This window comes from Vanacampus margaritifer, chromosome 8 (genome assembly GCF_051991255.1).
Source record: "Vanacampus margaritifer isolate UIUO_Vmar chromosome 8, RoL_Vmar_1.0, whole genome shotgun sequence".
NCBI classification, from domain to species: domain Eukaryota; kingdom Metazoa; phylum Chordata; class Actinopteri; order Syngnathiformes; family Syngnathidae; genus Vanacampus; species Vanacampus margaritifer.
This window is the reverse complement of record NC_135439.1, coordinates 11,612,727-11,626,786: the sequence shown is the minus strand read 5'-3', so window position 1 is coordinate 11,626,786 and position 14,060 is coordinate 11,612,727. Positions and strand designations below refer to the sequence as shown.

Here is a 14,060-nt window from a genome sequence, read left to right as displayed (position 1 = left end):
AATAAAGCCGTATAGCAAGCAGGAATATTATGTTGACTGACACATTCGCAGAGAAATAAACATGTATCCAAAACAGCAGGGAGCTTTTTGGGATGGTTAACGTCGGTGACGTCTATTAGCTGACTGACATACAATATTTGTCCTGCAGAAGGCGGTATTGCAACAGCTTCCACAAATGGGAAAGAGGAAGTAAAACCACCGAAGAAGAACAAGCTGCCGCGTGTTGGTTCTTTCACTCATTTTTAGAAAGGACAGCCACTGTTTTTTTCCTCGTTATTCATGGATAAACAAACTTAATATTAGTATGCTGTTCACTGCATGTTCTGGCTAAAAAAAAACAACAACTAATACTTCCGATTAAGTTATTTATTTTTTAGCGATTGATTGTTCGCATTCATTGCACAGTCATATTGGTTGTTGAGGATAATCTCATCCCGGTGCAAACTTCACCTGTGATTATTTGGATGAAAGGTGCAGGACTGGAAACTACGATGACAAAGGAGAACGCTTGGAATATACCTCCTAATGCCCCAGCATGCATGGAGAAGCATCTGTGTGCGGCGCAGTACAGAGCAGGTAAGGAAGTCAAGGTGCTCGAACGAGCCCACGCAAATGTGTGTGTGTTTTTTAAAAGTGCTCACCATGTGTATGAATAGTAATATAACTTAAATGTCTCTGACCTGAAACATCTCACACCGCAGAAAAAAATGTTTTGAGGCTGTCACCACTCTAATTGCTCCAATGCCTTTTGGCATTAAAAATGTAGCATTCTATTCTATTCATATTTAAACCAGTGGTTCTCAACCGCGGTCCTCGAGTACCCCTATCCAGCCTGTTTTCCATGTCACTCTCAGCCAACACAGGTGTCTCAAACGATCAGCTAATCAACAAGTTCTGCATTAAGCCTGATAAAAGATTCTCAGCTGTGTTGGCCGATGGAGACATGAAAACCAGGCTGGATTGGGGTACTCGAGAACCACTGATTTAAACAAAACCTGAGGCAATACAGCATTCACTTTTTTTCCCTGTTGCGTACATTTTACCTAAACACGGGACCCAGATTCTAACCCTCACATTCTAAAAGCACACGTTAGGTTGACTGCAGACTGAATTGCCTCATTACTGTGCTGTCACATTAGTTTGTCATGAGATCATCAGGGGAGATATTAGTCAATTTCACTTAATTGGTCTGGAAATGATTTATTTACTACAAAGGTTAGATGTCATCATTAACATGTTCATTTCCCTTCCACCGTCTTCCCTCCCAGATGGCACCTTGCTGCTGGGTTCTTCCAGCCTCGCTGGCAGGAGTTGGCAGGGCTCCGTGTGGATCTACAGCAACCCCGAGAAGGCCCCCGATGAGGAATTCTGCAAAGCTGGCGTGCAAACCGAGACCGGCATAACGGACGTCAAGTGGGTTTCGGAAAAGGGTGTTGTTGTGGCATCGGATTCGGGTAAGAGCAGATCTTCAGAACAGGACACCTTTTTTTTTTCTTCTTTTTTTTTAAAATGAGCTAACCTTGTTGGACCACGACAGGTGCCTTGGAGCTATGGGAGCTGGCTGAGGACGAGCGGCTCCTGGTCAACCGCTTCACCAAGCACGAGCATGATAATATTGTCACTACCGTAAGTCCCGGAGCTGCAGCAAACAGTGCCATCACTGGGAGCATGGACTGCAGGTAAGACGTTGTCACACCTATTCAAACTGCAGGACACCAGCTTTTTTTATCTTATTTTTATTTTTTTAACAAGAATGTTTGTTGTCATTTGCCTACAGAATTAAAGTGTGGGACCTGAGTCAGGAGACAGTTGTCACTTCATACAGCGGTAAGAACAACGTTGCATTCATTGTATAGCGAGGTTTAAATCTGGCTTTAAAAAAAAAATAAAAAATCTTGTTCCCCATTTCCATCCTCCAGCGCACACACAACCGGTCACTTGCGTTGCCTGCAGTCCTACTGACAATTCTCTTTTCATCTCCTGTGGTCAGGTAAGGTAACGAGTCCTCATTTTCTTCTCATATCTGCCGAACCAATAATCCAAAGTGTTTAAAAATGTCCCGCTGACGCATAAAAGAGGAACATAGAGCTCTTAAGGTGTGTCTTATTTCTCCTCTCAGGATGGCCGTGTGCTTATGTGGGACACACGGAAACCAGATAAACCAGCCACAAGGATCGGTGAGCAACACACAGCTTTATATATGAGCAAATTACAAATCTTTTTTTTTTTTGCTTATTTCCAGGTGACAATGTTCTTAAATTAGTTTTTGTTTTTCCGCCCATTAGATTTGGAGGCCTCCCACTGCTTGCCCACCACTGTCTCCTGGCACCCCGAGCACAAAAGCACCATTGCCTTTGGTATAAATCCTATCATATTTTAAAAAGACTGCATTTTGCTCTCTATTTTTCCACCTGAAATCACATTCCTTGTGCCTCAGGTGACGAGCTCGGCAGAGTGACCGTCAAGGATTTCCTAGCGACAGAGCCGGCCCGCGTGGCCAACGTCCACAGCCGCAGGGTTAACGGGCTAGCCTTTTCGACACACAGGTACACGTGAATGCCTGGCATAACCTCTAAACTTTTGATTTTCTCAATTATTATTCATGACTTATTTTGTTTTCATTGCAGCGCGTCTTTGCTGGCCTCCATTAGCGACGATTGCTCCCTTGCCGTTTTAAACTCGGAACTACAGGAAATGTCAGTGTTGACACAGATCAACTTTTCTGAGATTATAGCATATACAGTACTAAATTTTTTAATGTTCTTGTTTCCTTGTGTAGAGTTAGAGATCGACGCCACCGAGACTTTGTCAAGAGCGTGTGCTGGCTTCACGGAGGCTCAAATGACCTCACCACAGTGGGTTGGGATCATCTTGTACTTCACCACACAGTGGAGCCAACAGGGGGCGCCCACAACTCGTCTTAGACTCATTTACACTGCGGCAGCTTTATGCGTAGAACTTTAGTTAACTTTCAATTCCGTAGTCTTTGCAAGTCGTCTGTTATGGTTTGTAAAGCAAATGATATCGAATAAAAGCATTTCAGAGTCACTTCATAGTTCTTCCATTATGAATACGAACCAATGTATGGAGAAACCGAACCATTTGGCGAGAACAGAAAACTCAAGACTGAAGATTTCTGATCAACTTGAATTTATTAACCAGATTGAGATTGTTGAGATATGACAATCAAATTTGCTCAGGTGATGAATATTTCAATCATAGACCCTAACATATAAATATATGTACAAATGTAATGTTGCTGCAAACTGTCAACATTATCACATGTTCAGTTTTTACTGCATAACAATATAAAAAATAAAATATCCTTCATTGATTATAATAATCCAAAGAAGTTGCACATTGCAATCTGATTGCAAAGACCCTACATAACAAAGTTTGACACTAAAGATTACAACAGTATACTGTATGGCAAGTGCTTGATTTCACTTTACACTTTTCAAATTTACATTCAACATTTCAGATAAAATGTCACATGAACATTTATTTTTATTTTTTAATAGCTACATCTGATAGCCAATGTCAAAAAATGGTGAATTACTGTGCGGTGTTTGGCTGCAACATGCAAATACATGTGGGAGGGATGAAGCCACATTTCACTATTTACCAAATCTGAATCAGGTTGAGAAGTCTGAACATTTTTCAAGGTTAAGATGGAGCGGATGTCACTCTTGACAGATACTGACCGGTGTTTGTTCTGGACACTTTGTTGGAGGGGTAACGATTGGCGTAATGTTTACAGCACATAACTTCAATGCTTAATTTTTATCAGTACTGTACTCTTAAGTAATACAGATTTCTAAAATGTAAGATTTTATTTTGGTCAATTGTCGCTGTGGTATTATTATATTAAATATAGATATGACACATATGGAATTTACTCACTCCCAACATACTATCAAGCCTTGTGGCAAAGGCAGTGCAGTTTTAGATAAAGGAAACTTTTAGTCTACCTTCTTCCAGATAAACTTACGGTAAAATGTAAAAATGGGAAGTGTGTCATTATTGTCATGGCGACACTCGTGTATATCAGTGTTGCCAACTTGACGACTTTCCAAAGTCTCTTGGCGACTGTTTTTGTTGTCAGAAGCGACTAGCGACAAATCTAGTGACTTTTTCTGGTAGACAAAACATTTGAGTTATTTTAAGAAGTAATGGCCTATTTCAAAGGCAACGTTAAAATAAAAAGTTCATTTGTAGTTCTAAACATATTTAGAGTGTTTTTTTCAACTCACTTTTTTCTCTCCCATGACATAATTCCGCTCTCCTACAGCTTCCATTACAATTACATGCAAATGATCAATTATGCAAATTAGGCAATGACGTCACTTAGCGTCTTTTAACAAAACCATTAGCTACTTTACTTACTGGGGAGTTGGCAGGACTGAGCTAACTATACTAGGCTGCATGTTAGCACTAGCATCTGTGCTAACGTTAATTTATCAACGTGGTCAGTGCTAGGCTGTGTTTGTTCTGCTTCTCACTACACCTGATAACAAATGTCCATTCACTACAGCAGATTTAAAACGGAATTAATCTTCCAGTTAGAGGGTAAACCATTCACACAAGTCTCTCATTTACTCTTTTAAGTACATTTTAAATAACAGTCTATTTGGTCCGAGCCTAAACAGAGTAAAATGTACACTTTGAAGAGTGTAAAATGTTCAGAGTAAATTTTACTCAAAGTATTTTACTGTGTACGAGAGAATTGTCCTATCCCTTGAAAAAAACTATTAAAGATTTTTTTTTTTTCACTCAGAAATTTTTCATGGTGAGATTTGGACTAAATTTTACTAATTAAAAACAAACAAAACGCTACACAAGGGTTGTTTGCTTATCTCCAAAAGGAGTTTTTTTTTTTTTTTTTCTCTCTTCCAAATGTAAATTTTGGACCCAAATAGACTCTGTTTAGAGTAAAATTTACTCCACAGAATTTACTGCCTAAGTATGATGTAAAATTGATATCAATACAATGGAGGAAAAACAATCCTGTTTACTCATGACGGTCACTTCTTAATGAGAGTAATGGGTTGTTTGGTTCCAGGCCGGATTCGATACGTCATACCGTACTGATAGCTTGACTGGATTTCATTGCTGGAAAGGAGAACATAAACGATCATTAGACTGGGATATCGATCCAAACGTGATCAAGTGAAAAAGTCTTACCTGTTAATCTCTGGGAATTTTCTCACCACTTTGCCATTGGACTCCTGCTTGTGGTGCGTTTCCGTTTGCTTGGTCCCAGTAGAAACATTCTTGTCTTGCGGCCTGCTCTTAGGGATGACGGGAACTTTGACGTCCTCGGAGAGCGGGACGGCCCAGTCTTCAGCGTCGTAGTCCGCCTCATTCGTGGCGGTAATTTTATGGTCCATCTCCAGCATCTTTTTTTGCAAGATGCTCACAAGCGTGGTTTGACTTGACGATAGAGTTGTCGGCTGCTGCTGTTGTGCGGGTTTTACCTTTGAATTGGTCTGGAACTGCGACTTTGGTTGGACGCCGATATTATGAGATGGGTGTTTTGAGGGTGTGGGTGGAAGAGGGGTTATATTTGGTCGCGGTGCCATTTTCGACGGGGGGTCAGGAGGAGGCATGGAGGGAGGGGACTCCATAATGCCATCAAAATCCTCAAATTCTGGAGGCGGAGGGAGTAAAGGCGTAACTACGCGTTCCTTTCCCCATCCAGATTTAGCGTAGGAATCTTTCCTCTCCACAAGTCGGTTACTCAGATTTGTAGATGAAGTTGCTTGTGTCCAATTCGTGTATATTGGTTCATTACTCATTCGTGCAATAGTGGCTGATTTTGTTTCCCAATACTGCGCGGGACTATCGGAAGTTGGACTTACTTGTTCTTTGTCCTGTAAAAGAGACAAGCTAGATACGGCGCGTGGCATCGTAGGGACGTTTTTGGGAAGTGAATTATTCTGGAAGCTTCCTCTGCGTTGAGTACTTTTTATGGTCCCGATTTCTTGAGACTGAAAACCCTTATGCCGATCCCGTTCCTTAGCCGCCATTAGAAGAGAAAGCGGGGACGCTGCAGGAGCCTCATCCAAAATGGGACTGAATTTACCAGCTGGTTTTGGACTAAGTTTGCCTTGGATATCCTCAGAAGTCAATCGGGTTTTGTTCCCCGTCTGAAGCTTTCTTGGTATTTGGTACGACACCCTGTGTGGTTTGACGGCTTCGTTCGGTGCTGACGCTGGTATCGTGTTGACCTTTGGGGTCACCTCACGTGTAGGTGGAATACTTTCTATATTCTCTTTGTGATACAGAACATCATTGGGGATTGATTTGGGTGTCTGAGTTAGATGTGTGGTTTGGAAATTGTCTTTGCGAAATGGCTTGCTCGGTGTCTCTCTGGGGACGTTCCCGTTCACCGGGACTGGTTTAGCAGACGCTGTATCTTCCAGGCGTAACATCTGCTTGGGTCTTGGGTCTTGTTCCTCATAGCTCCTGAGGATGGAGGTGTTGGAAACCTGGTTGAGCTTTGCTGCGTTTTGAGGATTGAAGGTTGACTGCGTGGGAGTCTGCGCAGGCGGAGACGGAGCAGGAAACTGCGGCGGAGAGTCCAGGTTGTTCATAGATGAGAGTCGAATCGGTTTCGGAGGAGGAGTCTTTGTGGGCTTCTGCTGCCCTTTCACGGGGGGAGGCGGCGGGGCGTAATTGGGATGTTTGGGGAGTTTAGCCGGGGACGGTTTTGAAATGGGAGTGGAAGAGGCGGAGCTACTGGAACCCGTCGACGGCGGCTTGGGTGGGGCCATCGGTGGGGGTTTTATGACGCGGCGATTTGTCTCGGGTGGCTTCGGAGCGCGTGTAGGGGGAGGCTGAAGGGCGGCCATCTCTGAACTGCTGAGGTAGCCCATGAAGTCTGGTGGAGGGAGGATAAATGTCTCTGGAGGCGGGGGAGGAGCCATGGAGGGAGGAGGAGGGACTAATATGTCTTCTTCCGCTAAGCCGTAGGAAAACTGATCTCCGTTGACTATGATAGGAAAGACAGAATGAATGAGTAAGAATGATCAGCCCATTTCATGTCTTTTCTTTTAAGCACTAATGAGCATTTACTTGAAGGCTTTCACTTGTATAGCGCTTTTCTACCTAGTTACTTAAAGGAGCACGGTCTCCTCCTTTTTACTGAATCACGACGCAGCATCAGAAGCAACAAGACTGAGCGTGAAAGCTAATAAAAGTGCGTTCCCGCTTAGTTGATTAGAAAACCGCTCTATGCTATGCCTTTTAAGACATACTCTCATATATTGTAAATGATTACAGACGAGATTTGAGAAGGACGAATAAATGGAAAGAAATGCACTTGTTTCCCCAAGAACACTCCCACTCTGTCAACAAACTGAAACTTGCCATCGAGTTGACGGCGTATTCAGAGAAGCTACTGATCAACAGACTAAGCAAACGCAGACTTACGCTGCAGCTGCAGCGAAGCAAAGCAAAGTGATCTCAAACATTCACAGTAAAAACTTAAGGGTACAATATGAAATATAGAGCACGCGTGTTGGGTTCGAAAGTAAAAGACACTCACCTGCGCCATTGATCTTTGGACCACTGATACTAGTGGGGAGGACTGGGACTCTCGGCGTTGGAACAGCAAACCCTTGAAAAGTCTCAGATGACTACGTGGGGGGGGGGGGGGGGGGCAAAAATCATTGTATTAAGTGCGAGCTTACAAAACATATGCAACAACTCTAAAATATTTACAGCTTGTTCTAGAACTGCTAAAAGAAATAGTAAATCCATAAAATATAGGACCAATAAAGCTGATCTTTGTGCAAATCTTCAAAATTTTACACATATGTGTATATAGTTGTAGTACTATATTACATTAGTTTGTTTGTTTGACAATCCAATCCACTTTATATCTATAGCACATTTTATAAACAAGTGTTTCCAAAGTGCTGCACATTGAGATCTGCACAGTGCGCACACTATCATACACATGACAATCAAGTAAAAACAACTATAAAAATAAAATTAAAAAAAGTCAATAAAATACGTAAAATGCAAAATAAATACATAAAATAATAATTATTATTTTTTAAAATAATAACAAAAAAAGAACAAATCATTTAAAAAAATAAATAAATAAAAGACCCCGAGGACCACACAATTCACGCCCAAACTAAAAGCCAAGGAATAAACGTGGGTCTTAAGACCGAGACTTATAACACTTTTTTTGAGTCATTAGTGTGCAGTCGATGTTATAATGAATCCCATGTGAGTTTGTCCTGATGCAGTGATTGGTTGTTGCATCCAGGATGGCAGGATGAAGCGGCCAATCAGGATGACGCAGGTTCTATAATGTCAGATTGTCGGCTGTGACTTGCTTGATGCGCTGCAATTTCTTGACTCAAAAATAAATAAACAGCTCATACCAGTGATGGAGTTTTATGGTTTAACGAGATGTATTTTGACACTCAGTAGAATATAACCTTCGACCTTGATCTGGTTAAAAAAAAACAAAAAGGTCTTAGTAGGGAAAAATGCTTGTTTGGTATCAGGGAAAATAAAGCAAATCCTCAAAGGGGGTTTAAAAAAACAAAGAACCTGACGAGGTGCTCAGATCATCAATCTCTGTTCAGACTTCGTCACAGTGAACTCCTACACACCTCGCATGCTTCACTCGCGTGCTACGCATTATGAATCAGAGGGGGAAGAGGCTCCACCTTTTTTTAATCATTGTCTTGTGTTACCTGCGAAACCAACTCAACTAGCACAAACCTGATTGTTTGTGCCCGAGTGGAAAAGACTTGCTGCTCTGATTACAGCTTACTAATCATAAACAAAATCTCTGTTGCTACAACACAAAATCCACAGCGGTTTACCTTGTTGTCACTTTACTAATAGGCAAAAAAGAAGAAAAGGGAACCAGAACACAGAAGGGTATGGAGGACCAAAACGCAAAAAAAAAAAAAAAACACTAAATGACTAAAAGTGTGTGTGTGTGGGGGGGGGGGGGAGACATTCATTTTTACTTTCACTTTTAGTCAAATATATTTAATCATTTATTTATTTTGAATTTTTGCCAGCGGACCAGATAGTCGTCCATTGCTGGAGCTCATTGTTCGCTGACACGCTCGCAACGCAAGACACGCTTAGGACCGCCCCCTCATTTCAATAACATTTCGTCCTAGCAGTATGGACAAAAACTGCCAAAATTAAATATAAATAAATGACTAAATAAATAAATGACTAATAGTAAAAATAAAAAACGGATAATAAAAAAAATGTAATAAAAATGTGTGTATATATATATATATATATATATAGTTGTTTTAATTCCCATTTATAATTATTTATTTATTTATTTATTTATTTATTTATTTATACTATATTTTTTATATCTGTTTTTATTTTCACTTTTAGTCATTTATTTATTTTAAATTTTGGCAGTTTTGGTTCTCCAATTATGGGTTCGGGTTGAGAAGAGTTTATGAAGAAGACCATAGAACAGAAAATGGGATCTCACTTCAGCATAACAGTAGCAAGCGACAAACGAGTACATTTTTGTCCTGGGATGACAATTTGGAATGTTATGTAAAAGGCAGTCTATATAATTTCAATTTTCATTGTTTATGTTGGGGAGACATGCTCCTAAATTTGGTAGAAATACGACACGTGACAAAAGATCAAACCGACCATTGATAAAAAAAAAAAAGAGATATTGACATGAAGACCGCAGGTATGAGGGTGTGTTAAGCATGGCAAGGGATTCAGTTCCATTTCACCTGTTTGTTATCTCTGTTGCTCTACGATCTTTCATAAAGCGCACGGGCTTCCTGCCCACGCGCTTTTGGGTGTGCCACATCCAGCATGCCTCAGACGCAAACACTCACCACTCCCATGCACTGGGGTGTGTGAACCGCACTGTTCAGTGATGTATTATGAGGCATCTGTTTTTGTAAAACAGATCTATAGACTGCACATGCCGTGATGCTAATTAGCAGGTCTCTTAAAAACTTTTAAACGTCACTGTGATGAGGAAGGTGCAATATTAGTTGATTCTTATGTTTATCATTTTTGAGTGTGTGCGCTCTAAAATAGCACAGAAATATTTTTTTTGCATATTAAAAATAGTGGTGCAAGTGCCAGCAGCCTGACGGAAATACTAATACTGTAATCACAAAGATGATAATAATTTTTGAGATCTTCAGCTGAGGGAATCCTGTGGAACAAGAAGTGCCAGTGATCACATAATAATACAAAGTGAGTTTATTTTTAACTTTCTCTATTTCAGGTTTGCCCCTCAGCATGTTACAAATTGTGGATGTGTTAATCATAATTGATTTTTTACAGCGGGTTATAGGTCAGCCTTTAGTAACAAAACAACAGATTGAACTTGGCCTTTTGTAAGTTAGGTAATGTCCAACATCACCCATGTAAGTAATGGTCACTCACTCTGGCTCTGTACAATGACATTATAACAGAGCGGATCTCAGCTTCACAAACTGGCAAAAGACAGCTTCGGATGACTGCAGAAAAGCTTTTAAGGTGCTGTGGCAAGCTAAACCACAACGCAGAATACAGGACATTTATGATGACAGAAAGGCATAAAGGCGTCTGTGAAGATTATTATGTAACTTTCACAGACTTCCAGAAAAGCAAGCGATAGATGTAAAGAAAACAATCAGCATCGTATGAACAAGGCAGGTCGAGTGACATACTCACAGAGTAATGCCTGACAGTGGGTCTGGCACGCACACTGGCAGTTCCCGACTCTGGGGAGGCCGGCGAGTTAAGCACCAGCTCGACATTATCTGCAAAGTGCAAATCTTTGTTAAAAACGGACATTATTTGACTTGTTCAGAAGGCAGGATTAATTTAAAGGGGAAGTTAACCTCAAACGTTTCTTGACAATAATATATGTGACCTCACTAGTGTAAACATGCCATTCTGATTCATGTTACATTTGTGGAATATGAGTTATGCGGCAAAATCCAGTCATTTTGTTCCATCTCAGGGGGCGGCCATTTTGCCACTTGTTGTCGACTGAAGATGACATCACAGTTGCTCAGGGCTCAGGCAACGACCAATCACAGCTTACCTGTTTTCTGAAGCTGAGCTGTGATTGGTTGTTACCTGAGACCTGAGCAACTGTGATGTCATTTTCACTGGACAGCAAGTGGCAAAATGGCCGCTTTCTGATATTGATAAAAACTGCTGGATTTTGCGCTATATGAACCAGAATACCATATTTAGAATAGTGGAACTGCATAGAACATATTGTTGCCAAGACATTTTTTTTTTGGGGGGGGGGGGGGTGAGTTCCCCTTTTAACAAAATGTATTACATTACAAGTATTGTGGTTGTACTTTGCAGTGCACTGCAAAGATGTGTGATCAATTAGTGATCAATTCCACACAATCTGCTGCATTCATAATAGTAATTTTGTCCATGTCCACCAAATTCGCCCGTACAGTTAATGAAGGTATAACAATAGTAATATTTTGATCCTATAATGGATAACATTTCTTTTATTTCTTATGGGAAAATGTTGTTGAAAATATTAACAAATGGGATGTCGACTTGCATCACAGATTGTTTTAAGTTATGTATATATTAGGTCGTAAAAATGGTAACATATATATATATATATCACCTTTAAACACAGACCGGAAGAATCATTTTAAACTTGGGTGGAGCTTGCCCCGGAAAAAAAAAAATCCTGTTGCGAAACCGGGTAGGAGCAATAAAATAGCTGTGACGGGAGAAAATAAGTCATCTCGGCGTTCTGACATTCTTCAGCTATTTTTTTTTTTAGATTGTCAAACAAGAAAATGACGCAGAGTGAAGAGAGGAAATGTCACACAAAAGCACTTAGCCGAGATGTTTTCAAACCTTTGACTTAACGCTTTTTCACATGAGGGTTGTTGAAAGACGGGATGCATAGCAGCCAAAGACAATAAATACGGTTTTAAGTCAGACACGCATACCAGGCAGTCTCTTTAATGTCTGCACGTGAAAAAAATATCATCATGCAACACCCGAAAATATAGCATTGAATTAATGTGGGAATCACCACAGAATTAATCATCTGTGAAGGTACAACCAGTCCAGCCAACCTGTTTGATTTTAACAGACAAATGTTCCTCTTTTGTCTTACTCATCTAGCAGCTTTGTGTGTTGAAAATTGAGGATCAATATATAGAAGTTAGAAACAGGAACACAACAGATCATTAAACTTATATGAAGATCTGGGGGCAGCATTATCTGGGATGATCTGTTTAACATAAAGATTGATTTATTTCCTGTTTGGGAAGGACAGGCTGCAATAATGAATGATTACTAGATAATGAATGTATGTCAACATAGCTATGAGTGCGGGCTGGAAATACGGCACGTTTGTTGTTGAAATACGACTGATCTACTGTACGTATCTATGCATAATTATCAAAAGGTGGTCTGTATTCAAACAGATGGTTCAGTACTTTAAAATGACTTTTTATTTTTATGTCGTTACAAAGATACAGTATTGATTATTGCGAATGTATTCTAAAAGTGCTACATATGAGAAACAACCCTTTGAAATTAGAATTTTGATGTTCTCATATCAGAACAGATTAGGAAGGCGGTCGAGTGGGTCATCCATCCAGTGACCGAAGCGTCAGCAGTTCGAACCTTAGCCCTGAGGCCTCCACTGTCAAAGTGTTCTTGGGCAAGACACTGAACCATAAATTGCCACCAGATCAATTTTGTAAATAAGAAACTGTTCTCAAAAATGAAGGTCCTTCAGGTATTTATTTTACTTTTACCCACTACATTTAAATAGATATTTGCACTCTCTACTTGTTTGTCAAAATAGGCTTGTTACTTTTCTCAAGCTCCCTAGGTGATGGTGCGACATAAAAAATGTCATAAAAATAAATAAATACATGTAAGTGAATTTTATATTTGTTGCATATGCATTGTTTAAAAAAAAAAATAAAAAATCAGCTTCTGGTATTCAAAATGTCAGGGGGGGAAAAAGACATAAGGTGTATTTTTCCAGGTATATATATGTGTGTTTTGATAACCTTAAAGGTTAATTAAAACAATATGCCAAATAAAAATAAACAGTGACATGCATTGTGATGTTGGTATTCTATTTATTGGTAATTGACAGTAAATAAAAATAAAATATATTTGCCATTTGGACGTTTCAGTCTCAAATTTGTACTTTTAATTAAGTACAGTACAGCAGTTGAATCAGCACTTCTTTTAACACGTTTGTTAACATAATTAATTATATGTAGCCTACTTCTTCTTAAGTGAAAACTGAGTACTTCTTCTACCTTTGTTGAACAGTTTGGACGTTTCAATAGCCATAGATTGTTAGACAAAAGTTTTCCCGAACGTGCATGAATGTCTTGTCCATACACCAAGTACAAAGGTCGCATTTCCTCCTGAGGAAAATAAATGTTTTTTTTTCCCTCTCCACCTGCTCTGCTCGCAATGTACTACTCACCCATTTCCCTCATTTTGATGCTGGTGTCGAAGAGGGATTGGTCCTTCCGACCCAAAAAGGCCAGGGTTCCCCTCTTCATCTTGAGCAATGGTGTTAATTGTGTGCGTGAGGGTCACAAGTTACACATTTTGACAACACGCGTCATGATTCCGTCGTGGGGAAAGTACGGCACTCTCACTCAAAACGAATTTGAGCAAACTTGGGGGAAAGCCGTGGATAGAAACGCATTAACTCCGCCTCCCGTGCTCAAGTTACATTCCCGACAACAGGTGAGGCCCCAACCTGCTCTGTTCGCTCCGCCGACATTCCGGCACTAATCTCAGTCTTTAATTACATACTGTATGTCTACGTCGATCTCATATTTTAATTGTCAGCTCCACGGCTTCTTTGTCGGACTCAATGAATGCTCGCAAGCGAGCCGAGCATTTTAGCACAGTTGTTTTAAGGCCAGTTTTTTTTTATTTGTTTGTTTTTTAAGTCAACCACAGTGAAGAAACGCTTTCCTATATCTAATTGTTATAACTCCTGGTGTTTAGAATTCTTGATATATTGTCGATAGGGGTACTGCTGCTGCAGCTATAAACGAATCACT

The 14,060-nt window shown here is 40.2% G+C and overlaps 3 protein-coding genes across 7 annotated transcripts in view; 2 read left to right on the top strand and 1 right to left on the bottom strand.

The window, feature by feature from the left end:
* The first annotated feature begins 163 nt into the window (after positions 1-163).
* On the top strand, positions 164-3,048 carry wdr77 (WD repeat domain 77). Of its 2 annotated transcripts, XM_077573488.1 has the most exons (11): positions 164-222; positions 472-576; positions 1,269-1,454; positions 1,538-1,679; positions 1,778-1,827; positions 1,920-1,990; positions 2,120-2,177; positions 2,286-2,357; positions 2,438-2,546; positions 2,628-2,696; positions 2,780-3,048. In XM_077573488.1, exons 2-11 carry the CDS (start codon positions 492-494, stop codon positions 2,922-2,924), a joined length of 987 nt encoding a protein of 328 aa, XP_077429614.1. In that variant the 5' UTR covers positions 164-222; positions 472-491; the 3' UTR covers positions 2,925-3,048. The 2 variants fall into 2 exon arrangements, with proteins under 2 accessions (XP_077429614.1, XP_077429613.1); XM_077573487.1 differs by having other exon boundaries at positions 172-576.
* An 85-nt stretch (positions 3,049-3,133) lies between these two features.
* Positions 3,134-13,618, bottom strand: LOC144056552 (uncharacterized). 2 transcript variants are annotated; one of them, XM_077573473.1, is made up of 5 exons: positions 13,469-13,618; positions 10,693-10,781; positions 7,550-7,640; positions 5,185-6,994; positions 3,134-5,112 (listed from the first exon to the last, which is right to left on the bottom strand). In XM_077573473.1, the coding sequence occupies exons 1-5, from the start codon at positions 13,545-13,547 to the stop codon at positions 5,025-5,027; spliced, it is 2,157 nt and encodes a 718-aa protein (XP_077429599.1). In that variant the 5' UTR covers positions 13,548-13,618; the 3' UTR covers positions 3,134-5,024. The 2 variants fall into 2 exon arrangements, with proteins under 2 accessions (XP_077429599.1, XP_077429600.1); XM_077573474.1 differs by lacking the exons at positions 10,693-10,781; positions 13,469-13,618 and adding an exon at positions 10,423-10,658.
* The window catches only part of LOC144056553 (guanylyl cyclase-activating protein 1-like), a 12,525-nt gene continuing 12,057 nt past the window's right edge, over positions 13,593-14,060 (top strand). Inside the window, exon 1 of one of the 3 annotated variants that reach the window (XM_077573476.1) lies at positions 13,593-13,737. Coding sequence is in view for 1 of the 3 variants with exons in the window: in XM_077573480.1 (XP_077429606.1) it covers positions 13,612-13,737 (126 nt within the window). In the remaining 2 variants the exon portion in view is untranslated. The remainder of the gene's footprint in view (positions 13,738-14,060) is intronic. The other 2 variants (XM_077573479.1, XM_077573480.1) reach the window with 2 other exon arrangements.

What these genes read in the sequence shown, in the direction of transcription:
- wdr77 (XM_077573487.1), top strand. Translation starts at nt 465, where the DNA reads ATGAAAGGTGCAGGACTGGAAACTACGATGACAAAGGAGAACGCTTGG. An exon ending in CAAAAGCACCATTGCCTTTG is followed by an intron (nt 2,358 to 2,437) that starts GTATAAATCCTA and finishes CTTGTGCCTCAG; the next exon opens with GTGACGAGCTCGGCAGAGTG. An exon ending in CTAGCCTTTTCGACACACAG is followed by an intron (nt 2,547 to 2,627) that starts GTACACGTGAAT and finishes TTTTCATTGCAG; the next exon opens with CGCGTCTTTGCTGGCCTCCA.
- LOC144056552 (XM_077573473.1), bottom strand. Translation starts at nt 13,547, where the DNA reads ATGAAGAGGGGAACCCTGGCCTTTTTGGGTCGGAAGGACCAATCCCTC. An exon ending in CATCAAAATGAGGGAAATGG is followed by an intron (nt 10,782 to 13,468) that starts GTGAGTAGTACA and finishes TGCACTTTGCAG; the next exon opens with ATAATGTCGAGCTGGTGCTT. An exon ending in TCCAAAGATCAATGGCGCAG is followed by an intron (nt 6,995 to 7,549) that starts GTGAGTGTCTTT and finishes TTCCTATCATAG; the next exon opens with TCAACGGAGATCAGTTTTCC.